Source organism: Sinohyriopsis cumingii, chromosome 16 (genome assembly GCF_028554795.1).
Source record: "Sinohyriopsis cumingii isolate HCF-2022 chromosome 16, ASM2855479v2, whole genome shotgun sequence".
Taxonomy (NCBI): domain Eukaryota; kingdom Metazoa; phylum Mollusca; class Bivalvia; order Unionida; family Unionidae; genus Sinohyriopsis; species Sinohyriopsis cumingii.
The window spans coordinates 58565911-58584945 of NC_142976.1; the positions used below are offsets into that span (position 1 = coordinate 58565911).

Below are 19035 nucleotides of genomic sequence, written 5' to 3' on the forward strand. Positions count from 1 at the left end.
TAGAAAGTAAAGACGCAGTATCTATGAAACAGTAGGTAAAGCAGATTAGCATATGAAAAAGATCTGAGTTGGACCGTTTCGAATAATTTGACAGAATTTGCTTGAGTAAACAAAAACTGCTATCGCTGATATTCGACAGATTTCGATGGACGGAGTTCTGATATGGGAATATAAATTGACAGAGACACAGAACGAAACGGACAGAGCCACAGTATGATACGTTCAGTTTTAAATTATATACGAGGACCAACGTGGGCAGCTGTGCCAAGGCACGAAATTGTTTTTCATAAAACGCCTCATATGGAGGGCTGTGAGTCAGATTATGCGGTCTATCTACACTGATAATAATGCCTAAGAATTGCATGTTACTCGTGTCCATATGTGTTATTTTTTTGTTTGTTTAATTAAACTTGTGTTTTTTATACAAAAATTATTAATCACCTGAATAATCTTATTAAATAAATGAAATCCACTTGTTTTTGGACACTAACAAATATTGTGATTTGCTCTTCTCTATCAGCCAAGTTCTGTGCAAGGGCTGAGGTGGCGCTATGTCTCTTTGAAATAAGTAACAGGAAGAAGCGAAAACATCAATTTTAGTAACATTTACAAATAAATTATTTCTCTGAGTTACGAATTGAAACTCTAAGACGAATTTACAGTGTTGTTTATCAAATCCTAAATAATCCTAAATGTTCTAAAACAAGTCCATACGTTTAGAATGTTCCGAGTGATTTCCAATAGTCTTGAATGTGCTAACATACAAATAGTCTTGATGTAACACAGAGATATATCCCAAATTGTATTTCAGTGAGTTCATAATAATCCTAAAGTAGTGATGTAATTCAAACATTCAAGAAGCACTTTCTAATTCCAATGAATAATTTAAATAAACGATACCTCTCAAATTATATCTGAACACAAAAGAAAACAAGTTCCAAAGACTGAACTTAAAACAGGAATGAAAACTTGTGTTTAACACATCCTTATATACCATTTCACTTGACTTAAGACACAATGGAATGACAAAGATGTGAGCCATTTCAAATGGAAACATTTCACTAATTCGTTAATAAGGTCGGGACTTGATCTGAAATTCAAGTAAATATCTTTATCTAAAACAACAAATGTCAGGTAGACAGAGCCCTCAGCAATGACAATAGTCAGGAAGACCAAGACTTTAAAAGTCAATCACATAATATAAATTAAAAAGAAATAACAATCGAAACAGCAAATATTTTAAAAATATACAACTATATTACACAAAATGTAGAAATATTTTACACAAACTGTTAGCTTATTTAATACTTATAATTTAAAATTGCGTTACAAACTGTTAGCTTCTTTAATACTTATAATTTAAAATTTCGTAATGATGATTCAATTAACATATATGGAGTTCAGTGTGATATAAAATGTTGGCTAAACCATTTACATTTCAATAGTGTATTGTGGATGGCAAAATCAAGCTGTCGAATATCATTCTGGCATCAATTTGATATGTTTATATCACATGAATATTTAAAGCGATATACAAGATTCACATCTACTGTCGAACACGAACACTGTTATCAGAGTGTGAGATAAATTCACCGCTACCAGATAATTAATATTTTAGACCAACAAGCAGCATCTTTAATACGATATGCAACAACGTTAATATTCCGTTACATTGTGACTGGAGATGTCTATGAGAAGACCTTAGCACTTATTCATGGTCCAAGAGCCTATTGTACAATATAAAGGGAAATGACTAATGTTGAGAAAAGCAGACGGGGAATATATGAAGTGGATAAATGGTGGAACAAAGGATGGTGGATACGATCCTGTCGAAGCCTTATTACTCTCCAACAAGATCCGATGACAGTAAGGATGGTCCTAATTTTTTGGCGCAAATGGCAAACGATTAACAGTAGAAGGAAATCAAATTATACAGTCTTATTTTATGATAGCTTAGGTAGACAAGTAAACAAATAAACATGAATTATTTAGTATATACCCACCGTACAATACACTGTACAGGACACCGTACAATACACTGTATATGACACCGTACAAGACATTATACAAAACACTGTACATCAAGCTGTACAAGACACCAGTCAAGACACTTGAAAAATAGTTGATTGAAATTCTAAACTGATGCCAGCAAGGATATGGTTCAGAAAAAATATTATAATACGATTTCAAAGATAGTTTCGTATTAATAATCAGTCTGTAGTACTTAGGCAAAGGGATGATAAAGGAAAATTTCTAAGCTTTTTTAAAAAAGAGCTAGAAGAAACTATACTTTTTTCAGAAATTAAAGGACAAATAAATATTACTGTTACATTGGTGCGATACATATTTTTAATGGAATGGTGTATCTAATTTAATCTAAGTTATTTTTAGTCTTCTAGCAAACAAGACACAAGTAGATAAGTCTATAGTTTCAGAGAACACGGTATGTCTATTTCCATACATGTAATAGAACTTTATTCGCTAAATAAATTTTAAATGAGAAAAACAATATAATTAACACTATTTATCAGGAAGTATTTACAGTTTGGGGTTAAACAGTTGGTTGCAGAATGTTTTTAATGGTGATAATAAAATTTAAGACAGGATTGACATAGGACATGAGTTTTTTTCTCTCAAAAAATAGGTTCATTTTTCAACTTTTTAAAGTCAGTTTCCAATTGATTGCTTGATTATGAAAGGAGTACTGCCGGACAAAATAAGCAAGTAAATAAGTAAACTTTGGACGACCTAAGGTATTATGGATTTTGCACACACAGACACACACAATGAATCGTGAGAGCAGTGAAAGAAGAGAACAGATTCCAACTGTATATAACTGATCAAGCTAGAGGGAATGGAGCGAAGACAAGTCCGCTAGTTCTAGAGAATAAGTTAGTAAACACAGCAATACGGCTGGTGATCAGAGAAAAAAATCGAAGAGAAGAAAGCGAAAATGTTCTTCATTCTACAGAATAAGTCAGTGAGCAAAGCTATGAGACGTCTGCTAGTTCTGGCAAACAAGATGATCATGTTAACAAGCCAAAAAGATAAAAGGTAACATTTCAAGTTCACAAGTTCCAGAAAGTAATAAACTAAAAGAAAAATGAAATACGTACTTCTAAGCTTTCTATCTCATACATTTAAATGGGGGAAGAGATAAAACAGCGAACTAGTTCCAACGAGTGATGCTTATCAACACTAAAAATGGATAAAAGAGAGAGAAACTGACAGAAGTGTTAGAAGAAAGTATAAATTGACTTTTGAATATCTTACTGGATAAAAGTTAGGATAGCACTGGTTTCATGTTGTTTGAATATAGCAGCTGCAAGTTTAGGACTTGCACGCACCACAACAAGATTTATCTTATTATTTCAACTGTTTTAACTGGGCTTGGCGAAGCCTTATTACGGTTAATCACTAAATATAAAATGGTGTCAAGTCTTAAAACATGACGAGATACTTGCTTTCGGTATAGTTTAGTTAAACCGTTCTGACGATATCCTTATTAATGATATAATCAAGAATGATACTGTTCATGGGGAATTTAATTTAATAATTATCCATAATACCTATATACAAAGAGATGACAAAATTATATATATATATATATATATATATATATATATATATATATATATATATATATATATATATATATATATATATATATATATATATATATATATATATCATTAACTTCAACTCCAAATTACCAGGATTTAAAAGACATATATTAATACAAACAAATACTGAATTCAATACATTTTCTATTGTTTGTTTTTGAATCCTAAAGTATTTAAACATTTGTATAGTCCAACTGATCAAAACTAAAATGCTTGAACGGCAATATTATTTAATACGATATGGTTGACAATATAATTTAATACTATATAGTTGGCAATATTATTTAATACGATATAGTTAGAGGTTACAAACAGTTATGGAGAAATGCAATAATCAGAAAATAATAGATTTTCACAAAATGTCTGTGACGCATTCTTTAATTATCAAGAAATTCATTAAGAGCTTCTGGTGATTTTGGTTTTGAAAAAGAGAACAAGGAGAAGAGAAGTTCTCTAGCTACCTCAATAAACAGCGAACTCAAACAAAGGCCATGACATTAATGTAGGTGTTCTGATAAAAGTAACTGATGTAACTTCTAGACAGTTGTAGTAAAATGTGTTGACAATCAAATGTGTAAGGTCTGATGTGAAAATAATTAAAGGTACAGCAAAATCCAAAGAAAAGATGTCGACTGTAACCTGACAAGCATGGATCACGTATCAAATGCTGGATGGATCAAACTCACACAGCTGCAGAAACAGACGGATGATAAGAAGATTTTAGATGTTCTAGATATGTTTACCAAACGACCGAATACTCCTTCCACTGCTTTATGGTATTTAAATGCTATTAGAGATAAGCATGGAGATGTACCAAACTGAGCGGCCATTGAGATGAGGCTACATGATGAAACATCTGCCTTAGAGACTCACATGTAGAATAGGGAATTCTATAGACATTTCAATACTTTTCAATCAAAGTCAACAATTAGAGAAAAACGTTAAATAAGGATAACATTGAGCCTGAGAAATATTTAGCAAGTTAACTGAGGAATTTTAACGCAAATTTGTGATGTTAGAAGATAGATTAAGCACCATCGCCAATAGTCTTTCGCAATTACAAGATGAATAATGACTTTGAAAAGGTAGATAGAAAGAATGTAGACCTGATGAATAAGTTTAATACTGACAAAGCTCTACTGAGTCAATGAGAACAATCTAATATCCTAATATCTAAGCATACTATACATCAACGAGAGGATTAAAGTCTTAAATTACCTAATTTTATTAATTCTCAAAATAAATTTAATTCACATACTAATATTTCTACGAACAAAGAAATAGCAGTTACTTGGGACAAGGTGGTATAAACTAATTAAATTAATATATACGGTATCTACGACAAGCATTAAGTATCTGCATGCGAGAGAGAAAAGGCAAAAATATAACGGAAAAGTAAAATATAGAAAGAGAAAAAGAAACATACTTAGATAAAATATGTGATGTTATGTGGATCAGAGACATGGAGTGTTTACTTAACCGCATCAAGCAGACTCCAGCAACATATCACCATTGAGTTACCTAAGAAAAGGCGGTGTTGGGTAGGACACACTGAGGAAGCCAGCAGACAACATCACACTTCAAGCCTTTGATAGGATCCTTCAAGGCAAGAGGATAGTGGTCAGGCCAAAGAAGACATGGACCCGCTCCATAGATAAAGAGATAAAGATGTCGAGAACCACTTTTGAAGAAGTCAAGAAGGCGGCACAAAATAGACTGCGATGGAGAAGCGTTGCTGAGGTCTATGCTCCTCGAGGAACCATCATGCTTAATGATGATGAGGCGGAGGAGGATGAGATAAAAATTTGTACACAAACATATAAGAAGACATTAGCATTATGAGACAAAATTTATTCAGTCGTATCGGGAATAGAAGGAGACCGAAACGCATTCCATACTGAATTAAACACAAAATTGGAATAACGAGAACGGCAATATATATTAAAATTATGTTGCACGACTACAAAAGAGAACAAGTTCTAGACATTAATAAAGGCTAGATGTGATCAGAGACTAATATACTCGGGACACAATAATTACTTCCAATTCAGTTCCCACCAATGTAGCCCCAGTCTATTTTAGAGCATTTTTTCTTTTTCCAAAGAGTTTGTTTTATACATTATAAGTATTGATTCAACGGTAAAATCTTATTCTTTGTAATTTGAGTATTATGGTGTGGTTGTCTGTGTGTATTTTGACGATAGTCCGCACTGAGTAATGAGGCACTGATGCTAAACCGAAGAAAATAACTGTGACCCATTGCACAGTTTATTGTTTACAGTCCAGCCTCTCAAACAGATGCCGGATAAACTATAGCAAGAACTTCACCATGAGTGCATCGTTAAAGATATTTTAAATTGCCATATCATTTATTATGAATTGAAACACAGCGGAGAGTTCGGTGCAAAGAAACATTTCTGGAGACCATATAGGAAAAATAATTGTGATCGGAGTCCTATCTGTGCCATATCCGTTAAAGCTTAAGACGGTATCTCATGTTTGTAATGAAGGTAGACATATGAAATTTTGACATGTGTATACTGACTTTAAAATAGCACTATGCAATTCAAAATTTAGCAAATTAAATTAAATTCTTTAGTGTTTTTTTAAATTATTTTTTTAAATTTATGCACAAAATGCACATGTGTAGAATCTTTGTCGTTAATACTCATTCTAAGCATGTGGGTGTTCCTAAAACACTATACAAGCTGCAATGGTGGATACTATTTAAATTCTGAGACAGAAAATATCTTTCAGAATCATTCGTGCCTTTATTCCAAACACATGAAGACATCTTCCTAGTTGATATTGTTCATTTTGGCCCTTTGTAATCTTTGTAATGGGTCCAAGCAGATAATGTATGTGTTTAATATGGGGTAACTACATGAGTAGCACATATCTGCCTGTAGGGCTTTTTGTAATTATTTATAAACATAGTTATATTCTACTTAATGGAAGGATGGAGATGAAAACTCTGCATGAGAACCTACTCACGTTGTCTACTAAGCCATTTAAACTAGCAAAGACTGAAAACTGTCAAAAGAAATACAGGTCAAAGGGAAGCAATATACTTTCCCCAAGTCTATGTACCCCTGGATGTAAGAAAATGAAACTTAAATAAGCATAACACAAAATGCATTCGTTTTTGTTCTTCAGTCTGGTTAAGACATTGTTTGACAAAGTGAGGCACTGCGGCATAAGTTGTTATCCCATTCTAATGAAACATTTTACATTGTGCATTATTAATTACTAATAATAATTGTTAACAGACACTCTAAACATTCTATCAGAAATAATCAAACAGATTATTTGAATTTAACCTTGTACAACTGATCTAAACATGGTTACATATCTCACATGAGCAAATGTCCATATATTTTAGAATATGTTGGTATCAGAAGTTCACATTCTGTTCATGATAGGATCTCATTGCACCTAGATTTGATCTGCATGCATTGAAAAATACCAAAATGCTACTATGTCTGGCAATACATTTTAATTTAGTACTTTGAAGTATGTGATATTGTAACATCATCTGATAATATATTCAAACGAACAATTCAGCTTATTCAATGTTAACCGACACTCGTAAAAATACATTATAAATGTTCAAACAAGTCATTTGAATTGTGTTTGAACAATTGATATTATAAGTATATGGTACATGTACATGCCCCAAATATGCAAATGCCAATCCTTGTTTACAAGTTTTGAGGATCAGAATATTACATTCAGTTGATAATATAGGATCTATTTGGCATCTATAGTTGATATGTGATGCACATAATTGGCTGTATTCACTTGAAATATCCAAAATTGTTATTTCCGTCATGAATAGGCTTACTTACCGTAATATTTTTTAATTAAGTATAGTGTCACCTAATTAACCTGTATACTGGTATGTACTATTGTTGCATCAATGATCAAACCTCACCATCACCACATTGCCTTAGACTTTATGATACCTAGTGTACCTTATTAGTTATTTACCTTTATCGCTACTTATGATCTAATAAACAATAATTCAAGAAAACTCATAATGTTGTATGAATAGTCACTTTAATACATGCCCATTAGTTCACATTACCGAGCATCACTACGTCAAGTTTAATAGGACTTTTTCTCCTGTAATCGCACTCCCTTATTATCATTTTGAAATCTCCATACCTAGCACATTTAGTTTCATTTACCTACATATTACTGATCTAATAAATTTCAGTGAAACATTTTATCTTTACAAGTTTAGCTTGGTGTCTGGGACAAAGTGGAAGAGTTGGATTAGTTTGGAACTCTCCAGCTGCTAGGTGTTGATATCAAGTGTCATTAGGACATATCCAATGTACCTGCCATAGTTGACCAGGATTAGTTCATATTACCGCACTCATATACGTTCAAATCCACTCCCTTTGGAGATGAACTTCGCCTGTTTTGTGAGGAATATGGTTATATCATATCGGACTTAGAGCTAATAATAGACCACACAACAAATTTTACTTACGTCAGTGATTCACACAATACAGTGTCTTGGTTGGGTCATTGTGTCTCTACACAGTCTGCTCATTCCGCTATAAGTGATATGAGAATGCTTCACACCCTAGTAGGGTCCGACCATCGTCCTACTTTAATGTCTATCAAGACTGATTTGCTTCCCAGATTTGATTCTTGCCCGAATGAACTCTTAGACTTGAAATACAACATCAACTGGTCAGACCTTACTTCTGACGAAAAACTGAATTATACTCAGACATCTGCATTCTTATTAAGCAAGATTGAGATCCCACATTGTGTTGCAATCTGTAACGCCCACGGCTGCACTAACCAGGTGCATATGAAACAGATAAATGGATTTTACACTGATATAGTAAAAGCTTTGTCGAACTCTGGTAAAAGCTTGACTAGTAAATCCAAACGCGGTCACCGGGTTATACCAGGCTGGAATGACTGTGTCAAAGAATAACATGAATTTGCATGAAATGCTTACCTTATGTGGCTTGATAACGGTAAATCTCGAAACGGCCATCTCGGTAACCAAATGCGCCAAACAAGAGCACAATTTAAGCATGCTCTTAGATTATGTAGGAAGGACGAAGTAAAATATAGAGCAGACTCGCTAGCACAAAAATTTGAAAATGTCGACCAACGTGAATTCTGGAAGCATGTTAAACAAAATACTACGACAACTTCCAATAAACTGCCAATCTGCATTGATGGGAACCATGGTCAGAATAATATATACAACATGTGGAAAAATCATTTTGAAGACTTACTCAATAGTGTTAAAAATGAATCGAATGAGAAGCATGTGCTTTCTGCTCGTATTGAGGTAATCACATTATCAGAGATCCAAAGTGCAATTACAAGACAAAAAGGCGGTAAACGTCCAAGATCAGATTTTTATATGTGGAACATGTGCTATTGATGATTTTATTTAATTGTATGTTTGTGCATCACTTTGTACCAGATGATTTCACAAAAGTTACAATTATACCGCTACTAAAGAGCAAAATTGGTAAACTGGCGGACAAAAATAACTACAGACCTATAGCTCTTACGACTATTATTTCAAAATTATTTGAATGCATTATACTGCAAAGATGTGAAGTCACAATCTCCGATAATCAGTTTGGTTTTAAAAAGCAGCATTGAACAGATTTATGCATATATGCCTTTAAGGAAACCGTTAGCTATTATGTAGAACATGGCAGCCCAGTGTTTGCATGCTTTCTAGATGATAGCAAGGAATTATATATATATATATATATATATATATATATATATATATATATATATATATATATATATATATATATATATATATATATAGTCTGTTTCCAAATGTGTTGTTTCTTAACAATTTTAGTTTTGCTGATGATATGTCATTGATAAGTTCTTCTATCACAGGTTTAAGGAAATTATTAAAGATATGTGAACAATACGCATTTGAGAATGATATTATCTATAATACAAAAAATTAAGTATGCATGGTCTTTCAGCCAACTTCTTTCAAATTACCATATCCTCCCCCTGTACATCTTAACGGCAATGCGCTTACATATGTCAACAGCTATACCTAGCTGGGTCATATTTTGAAATCCAATCAGTCGGATAATGAAGATATGATGAGACATTACCGATTTTTGTGTACTCGAACAAACATGCTTCTACGGAAGTTTAAGAACTGTTCTCATTGAAAATCAAATTAGATTATTCAAATCTTATTGCTGCACTATGTATTGTGCTCCTCTGTGGACAAACTGTATGAACGTATGAAAAGAAAACTAGTTATTGGTTATAATAATAGTCTTCGTTTTCGGTTAGGTCTTCCTACTTGGAAGAGTGCCTCCAACATGCTTTTAAATTATAATGTATTCAGTTTTAATGAAGTAATGAGAAAGTATGTTTTCTCAATGATGACAAGAATATCTAATAGTAAGAACTGTATATTGAAATCTCTTTGGAACTATGACATTCATTTAAATTCTTATATTATTAGCAGATGGAACAAATTGCTCTTTAAATGTACCATTAATTTCATTTTTAACAATGCATGGCACAATTAGTTGTTATAAATGTATCTGTATACTTGTATGTATGATATATGTGTTCTTTTTATGTTTACAATGTTTTTACTTTATAGTTATATTTTAATTTAGAGGTATGGACTTTGTAGTCTGAAATAAAGAATTCTTATCTTATCTTATCTTATAAAGCACCTCAAAGACATGGCTTATGTGTTCATGTTCAAGATGGCCGCTATCGCTTAACCGGCTTAAAGCAGCTGTTCCGTTTTTTTGTGCCGTTTTCCTGATATATGTGTTTGTTGCTTGTCTACGTCTACGTTATTGTGTTCATAATGTATTGGCTGTTCAGTTCGTATGTGTTTCTTCATCTCCTTGTTTTGGAAACGGGAACTATTAGACTTTTTGTCAGCTGTCTTGCTCCACTGCTACAACTTCTTTGTTTTTGAACAAACCGCCATCACGTGATACTCGCCAGTCAACCCGTTTATGCTCTGATGGACCCTCATTAATTCCTTTAAATGACCACTCCTTGGCTGTCCACACTACGTTGTGCTCTAGACTAATCGAAATGGTACTACATTCATCATGACCTAAATGTAAACAGAAGCGAAAAAAGAAACGTTGTTTCAAAGCTGCCCGGCGTAGAACGGGAAGAAAATTCCCGTTATCTCCCTCATGCCCTTTCAGGCTCAACAATTTAAACATTCGACCGTTATTTTAGATAACCTAATTCAAATCCCTATTAAATTGTCAACCTTTGTGTCAACTATCCAAGAGATACCTCTTCATATTGCATTATTCAATGCCCAATCAGTAGGACCACCGGAAAAGAGCATAGAAATAGATAATTTTATCAACGACCAGAATATCGACGTCTTTTTCCTGACAGAAACATGGCTAAAAATATCAGGCGATGAGCCCAAGTGCGCAGATCTAACATCCACTGGTTACTCCATTAAGTCGTTCCCCCGCCACTTTCGCGGAGGTGGAATCGCTGTCATCACAAATAACGTCATGATCAAACGTCTTAACCACACCACAACATTCAATTTCGACCACACAGCGTTTGAACTAGTCAAATCCAGTCCCTTTTGTCTGCCTATACCGCCCTCATCCTAGAAGAAAAAACAAGCTGACTGAATCTCTATTTTGGGAGCAGTTTCTGAATCTCATGGAGTAAGGAAATTCAATAGGTGGCAACCTGATTATTCTTGGAGATTTCAAATTTCACTTTGACTGTCCAGGAAACCCAAACACATCAAAACTCCTAGATTCCATTAATGTTTTCTTCCTCAAACAGTCAGTTAACCAACCCACCCATAAACATGGTCACATTCTTGACTCATTTCTTCTTAGACCTGATGATAACATTCTATGGTCCTTCCTGGAATCACACGAACTTGCATCAGATCACCTCTGCATTATATGCCATCTTGACATATCAGTCCCTAACCCTACACCGTTATCTGCTACTAAGAGAAACCTCCGTATGATAAATAGAACCAAATTGATGCATGACATGCAAGCAACCCTAACAGCTTGCTTAACTCCTGCAGCTGAACAACTCGATAACTGCCTGCATTCATTGCTCGACAAACATGCCCCAGCTACCAAGTGCAGAGTATCAATTCAAAAGTGTTCTCTTTGGTATAGCTGTGTTAGGGACCAGCTTCGCATTGCTAAAAGAGACCGACGTAAAGCTGAGAGGCTTTGACTTTCCACTAGACTCACTATTCATAAGCAAATCTATTAAGACACTAAGAAGAATGTCACAAATATAGTCCATGCAGCGAAATCAGCCCACTACACTACTAAGATCATGGAAAATTGCAGCTGCAAAGAGCTCTTCGAGATTACTAACAAGCTAATGTCAAGAAACAAAATGTACACCACTTCCAGCTACCTTCTCTCCAGTCGACCATCTGGACATGTTTGCAAATTTCTTCCGTGACAAAGTGCAAACCATTAGAGATAAGCTTGACACCACAATTTCAATTGACTCGTCGTCACCATACAGTTGGGATACAGAATTTGAGCATCAACCATTAGCAGCATTTGAACCTGTCTCTATGGATTTCGTACGTACAATCCTGATGAAGAGTGTACCAAAGTCATGTGAATTTGATCCAATTCCAACATCACTGCTGCTTGAGTGCTTAGATCCAGTATTGCATTCACTAACTGATGTTATTAATACCTCTCTCATCCGGTGAATTCCCATCATTTTTCAAAATTGCCACTGTAAAGCCTCTGCTGAAGAAACCAACACTAGACCATAACGATTTAAAGAACTACCGCCCAGTTTCTAATCTCCCAGTCATATCAAAAATCTTAGAAAAGGTTGTTCTATTCCAGCTTGTATCTCATCTGAATTCAAACAGTCTTTTTAGCAATGTACAATCTGCATATCCCCCTTGCCACAGTACTGAAACTAATCTTCTAAAAATAGTTAATGACATTCTCTCTGCTTTGGATAGCGGAAAGATTACAGTTCTCGCCCTCCTTGATTTGTCTGCAGCATTTGACACAATAGACGATGATATATTACTTCACCGTCTCCTGCATGTATTTGGCATTTATGATACAGCCTTACTGTGGTTCAAGTCCTACTTGGTCAACAGGACACAAATTGTGTCTGCAAATGGAATACACTCCAGATCATCATCTAGTGTCTCACCAATTGTACGCTGATGACACCCAAATATACAAACTTCGCCACTCAACTGAAGTCGAGTTGATCCTACCATCCAAGGTGTAAAGAGGTGCATTTCTGATGTGAAATCGTGGATGACATGTAACAAGCTGCAGATGAATGATGATAAAACTGAGGCCATTCCGATCACAACACAAAGACTTTCTCATTCACATCCTTTGCCTCAAACAATAAATATCAGCAACACCAACATTAAATTCACACAGTAAATACGAAACCTAATTGTTAATTAATAAATAACTTAAAGAGGTAATATCTAAAAACTTATAAATAACATAACGTAGGAAGCACACGCTAAACACCTCGACTAGTAATACCATAATAACCTTGAAAATCTCTCTTCAAACATGATTTCTACTAAGAACCTCTATAAACAGCATAGAACATCCCCCCCCCCTTTTAGAACATTTTGAAGAAGAAAAAAAATTCGAAAAAAACAATCGCAAGAAACACCAGGCAAATGCAACAAAAACCCAGCGATGTAAAGCTAGCAGGACCGTTCCCGAGCTCTCCTTCCCACTAATGACAGCCAACCATTCAACTGTAAGGGACCTTTATGGACCCACAGATTGAGGCCAAACTATCAGGGTTCTTTGAATCCATAAAAGCCTGGGGGAGGTGGCACCATTCCCTTCCCCAGGAACAACTAGCAGGCTGCGGTGCAGTCAGAAAAAAGTGGCACATGCACAATTGTGCGCACGCCACTATAATTAAACTCAACAAAAACAAAAATTCTTACTCTGGGCAGTTCTCTCACACTGCACCAACATGTCATGAACATATGCAAGGCTGCATATCTTGAGCTGAGATGCATCAGCTCAATTCGCAAATATCTTTTAGTTGATGCCACTAAAACACTTGTGTGTTCATTAGTACTTTAAAGAATGGACTATTGTAACTCATTGCTGTCTGGTTCATCTCAATATCTACTCCAGAAACTTCAAAAAGTTCAAAACACAGCTGCTCGGATCATACTTAGAGTACCGCGATCAGAGTACACCTCCCCGCTGCTTTGTACCCTACACTGGCTATCCATTCGATCCAGAATCAAACACAAAATTTGTTCTCTATGCTACGTTTCATTGACGGACTCCTGCCCAACATACCTATCCGACCTCACCCATGTGTACAGACCAGCAAGATACTTACGCTCCTCTTCTAACAATCCTATACTCATTATTCCCACTACGAAAACAAAATCATTTGGACAACGTTCTTTTGCATACCAGGGCCCAGCAACGTGGAATGAATTGCCCACTGAACTTAGACATAAAGACACAGTGATCCCATTCAAAAGTGCTCTTAAAACTCACTTATTTCGACTGCAAGAACAAACTTAAAGACCTAATAATGTTTTCTACCTTAAATATTTTCAGTAAGTTTTTTATGTTTTCTAATTTCATGGTGTTTGTTTTTGTAATCATATCATTATATATGTTTTTTATGTTATAGGTGTTGTCTAATGTTGTTAAGCGCTTAGAGCTTCTAAAGATTAGGCACTAGACAAAGTCCTCATTATTATTATTATTATTATTATTATTATTATCAGCACCATTATCCAGTAAGGTAAAAATCACAGGAGTTGTATTTCCTGTTACATTTTCACATATTGTGGTTATTGACAATGAAACGGATTGCATTTTGCTATAAAACATGATACTGGTCCATTCAAAATGGGAAATTTGAGTGTTCTTTTATTTATGCAATCAACTGACTGAGTAATAAATGTGGAATATAGCACTTGTCATTGCTTCTTTAGTGTGTACACCTCTATGCATTTGAATAGACATATTGTATTGGCTACAAAAATTACTCAGAACTATCTTATTTCACTACCCTTGGACAGAATATTATAAGTTGTACAGACCCATGCTACCACTTATTTTATATATCATTCATCAATCAACTTTGCTGTTTAAAATTTGTCCCTTTGAACTTTAAAATTTGCATGAAAACTTAATTTTTCATTAAAGTTTTGTTTTATTTTTTATTAATGTTTTGTTTTCTTAATTTGTTTATTGAAATTTTTTATTAAAATTTATTATCAATGTTTTTACATTTCCAACATGTTTTCAGACAGAACTTATCTCATATTACAATTAAGTTTTACTGCATTGAAAAATTATATAATTAAGGAAGATTAATCAAATTTAGTTTTGGTTTCTCAAGATCACTTGGCCCAAAACATGCACCCTGTGCAACACCAGCACTACACACTTTCTGACAGCTGTCATACACCTTGTTGCTATGAAATTCAAAATGACTGTAAAGTTAAATCATGTTTGGCATACAAATACAAACAATTTACTGAAAATGGCAACAAATAATTCGGTCTGATAAGACTCGGGTCACAATCATTACTTCTGGTTCAGTACCCACGAATTTAGTACTAGTCTATTTTTGAGAAATTTTCCTCCCATTTTAGTTTTGATACAAGATATATATCATCATGATGGTTATTTGTCTTTAAAATAGATTCATTACATTTATCTGTAGAAATTTCATCAAGTTACATTTTTGCCAAGATAAGATAGCAGACTCATTTCCTCTACTACATCAACAATAATGAAAGCTAGACTAGTTGTAGTGAATTATTTATACTTACAACTGAAGGATTTGTGAATGTTATTGTATTCATTTACTTAACAATTATCATATAGTCACCTTGACATAGGCAAAATGTATTGAAATATTTTAGACTGATTTGAGAAAACTTATTTGTATGTACTTTTTTTTTGCAAAACAGTATGTATCGGTCGCCTGTTATTATACATCGATGATGCTTTTAACAAAATCCCGTTGGTAAATCGTTTCAAACGAGTGCCTTTTATTTCCAAATCTCACAAGTTATATTATTGACAGTTGACACCTACACACATTCGAATCGGCAACATGCTTCAACACAATATTTGCCAAGCCGATTGTTTCGAGCCCGGTGAGTTCATAAACATACCGAATATAGGTAAGGTTTTGAAATCTTCTAATCCGGATACGTACAAATATTACGATTAAAATGCGTTAAATAAGTTAAACTATAAATATGTATTCCCTATTTGTCAAACTCACTCTAAATAATTACTATTCACATTATCACGCCGGACTGAAAGATGGAATGTCGTTAAAATAAAGGATAGATAGATGAAAAATACTGTTGCCAGATATCTAATGAAAGAATGCGTTGCATATAAACATTAAAACAGGTGCTTATGTATGTACTATGACGAGATAGCGGGATGGTCGCTACTGAGAAACAAATGTAGAGACTATAAAGGAAAATAACTGTGATCTGAATCCATGTGCCAAAGGTATTCGTTACTTGTATCACTTATCACAACCGTCCGCCACGCTGAAAACAAAATACCTTTTGCTCACTTACAGCCAGAAAATTAATGTCGGGTCAATCTAGCTATATTGTCATTTGTTGTTTGCATCAGTGGCGTCAGTAGGGGGAATGCAGGGGTACGGAGAGCACCGGGTGACACCATCAGAAGGGGTGACACCAAAATGACTGTCTATAAATTTTTTGTATGGTCTGTTATGGAAGGAGGTCCATGGGGGTGACACCATGAATTACCGCACTGGGTGACACCAACCCTAGTGACGCCACTGGTTCTCATAACACTGTCCCGAATTTGAAATAAATAAAATCATACTTAGACCTAAGCAGCACGCAAAATTCCCCATTATTTACAACCGCTTATGTTACAAAATGAAAGCTCTAACCAGCTAGAACCAGTCCAATCATGTAAAAAAGCCAGCTGGCTACTGTTACCATTGGATGGGTTTATTATTTACTCAGTGAGAGACTGAAATCTTGCAGCTGGCATTTCGACACAGCCCCACCCTTGTTGACTGTCACTATATAACAGTTTGCAAAATTCAAATAGTTATGACTTAAGAATTTATCACGCAATATTCGTTACATTTGTAGCATTTTCCTTTCAGAGAAGGTTTCTAGTCGTATTAAACATCATGCATGTGTGTATATGCGTGTGTGTGCGTGCGCGCGCGCGCGCGTGTGTGTGTGTGTGTGTGTACAGTTATCACTTCTATGGCTACTCGTTAATTTCTACTCACCGGTCCTCCCCATCTGTCGCAGATTATTACTGCATCCCTTTTGGCATATTGAGTTCCCTGGAGGACCTGGCGCCCGATTTGTCCCCGGAACAGATCCTCTATACTCGTCCTTAGTGTCTGAATCGCTGGCTGCATCCGCTCTTTAAAATGAGACAGTTCCTCATCTATTGTTGTCTCTATGCCGGCACTGGCGGCTGTACTCTGTAGAAATTATAACACCATTGCACAAAATAAGTGATAATGAAATCATATTAATGGATTCTATTTTCTAATTTAGGCACAGGGAATATTAGTTTTTATTCCAGAACATGTCTAGAGAGGCAATATAACTTGTTTTATTTAAAAATTATAACGATGCTTGAATTTCTCAGAACTGCGCAATGCCCCGTGATTATTCATTTGTCATGAGGTCAACGTTATCGTTCTTTTGGACAGGGTGTAATAAAGTACAAATGCAAATCATCAGAGCCCAGGGCAGTTAAATCCGTCTCGGTGTGATCTTACAACAAAAGAACAATATCACGCTAACCATTTTATGTTTAGCTTACACTAAGCTCCGTCTAAACATAAACAACAAGGTCTTACGTATCAATTAACCTACCGTCAACAGCATAGATGCAGGTTTTATGTGTGTTATGTATATTTGATTTAATTTACGTTTGATTTAATTCAATTGTCTGTTTGCAAGGTTTACATTTTTTTTTAAATTTCGTTACATGTCATTGTAATGTAATTATTTTACGGGGAATTTGATATTTTCCAGAAAATTCAGTTTGACTTGAATCTTTTCATAAAGACCTAATAATAGAAACAATGTTTCTATTTCTGACTTAGTTCCCGACCTTCATTTGAAAGGATACTAAATATAAAGTGGATTGGAAATTCCAAAGTTCACCAAATCATGAACTTGTTTTGCTGTACGTCACGTAGGTAATGTGGAGTTCTGATTTTAATCAGAATGATCAGGGATGATCACTTAATAGTGTGATTTGTGATAGAAAGGTTCCGTCATAGCAATTTATTTATTATAGCACATTAACTCTACTTATTTGATATCAGTAAATTTTCGTGAATATACTTGCCAATCTCCCGCCATTTCGTATGTAGCTAAGGAAATTGAAAACACATCTCCCTAGGCTTCTCACAAGTTCTTCAAGGCCCTTTTGTCGTCTGGCATATGTAAGCTCGTGCACGTAATCTTTAAGCGCAGGAATTTGTGTGTCTTCTGCATCTTCAAATACCTTTGACCAAAATAAGTAAATAAATAAATAAATAAAGGTATAAAACTGGTTATGTTGAAAAAAATTGCAATTGTGTGTGCAAGTTATTTCTGTTTTTCTTTAAGATAAGAAATGTTGACCAAGGCACTTACACCTTTTAATATGCAGTTATGTATATATTAGTACCTGATGAATTATATTAAATGCAGAAAAAATGTATCTTTATCGAAGTCTTGTAAAATGTATCTTTATGTTTCATATATGTTGGCTTCTCAACGCAGCTGCATACACATTTCTATCATAGTTTTTCCTACTTTGTCCTTCAGCCTGTATCTTATTGTTCCTCTCCTGTTTGTATATTTTTTTTTAAATTACCCGATACCTAGCACTCGTTTTATTGTATACAAATTTCATTACTTTTCCTCGATCCACTTTCGTAAAACTCAAACAAATACTTGTCACCACATGCAAATATAATAAACTTTCTGTAATCCAAACTGTGTTTAACTGACTGCTATTTCACGGTAGATTTTATTCTAACTCTGTCTTTATTCCTCGATGATTTTTCTCGCTTGTCAAGGGGCATATCAGTTACATATCAGATGAAGCTTGCAAATGGTGAACAATTACAACAAAGGTGATACTCATTAACGTGTCTGAAATCCACCAGTTAGCGTGAACATTCGTATTTTCGCCTCCCTTCTCTTCAATTTACGATCTGTCGCCACGATATGGCGGTGGCTCATACAATAAACTATTGTTACATAGCCCGACAATCAAGGTTGGCCGACTTTATAAATTGGGGTATGACTTGCAAAACTGGGTATTACGTGCCCAACCCCCACCGCCTTCCTGCTCCTACCGCCACCTCGTTGAAGAAA

At 34.7% G+C, this 19035-nt stretch overlaps 1 protein-coding gene across 2 annotated transcripts in view; it reads right to left on the reverse strand.

Moving 5' to 3' along the window:
* The window catches only part of LOC149780495 (nuclear GTPase SLIP-GC-like), a 149922-nt gene that overhangs the window by 29808 nt on the left and 101079 nt on the right, over positions 1-19035 (reverse strand). For both annotated transcript variants that reach the window (XM_089937457.1, XM_089937456.1), the window contains 2 exons: positions 18017-18175; positions 16935-17135 (listed from right to left, as the gene is read on the reverse strand). In XM_089937457.1, coding sequence (XP_089793583.1) covers positions 16935-17135; positions 18017-18175 — 360 coding nt within the window. The remainder of the gene's footprint in view (positions 1-16934; positions 17136-18016; positions 18176-19035) is intronic.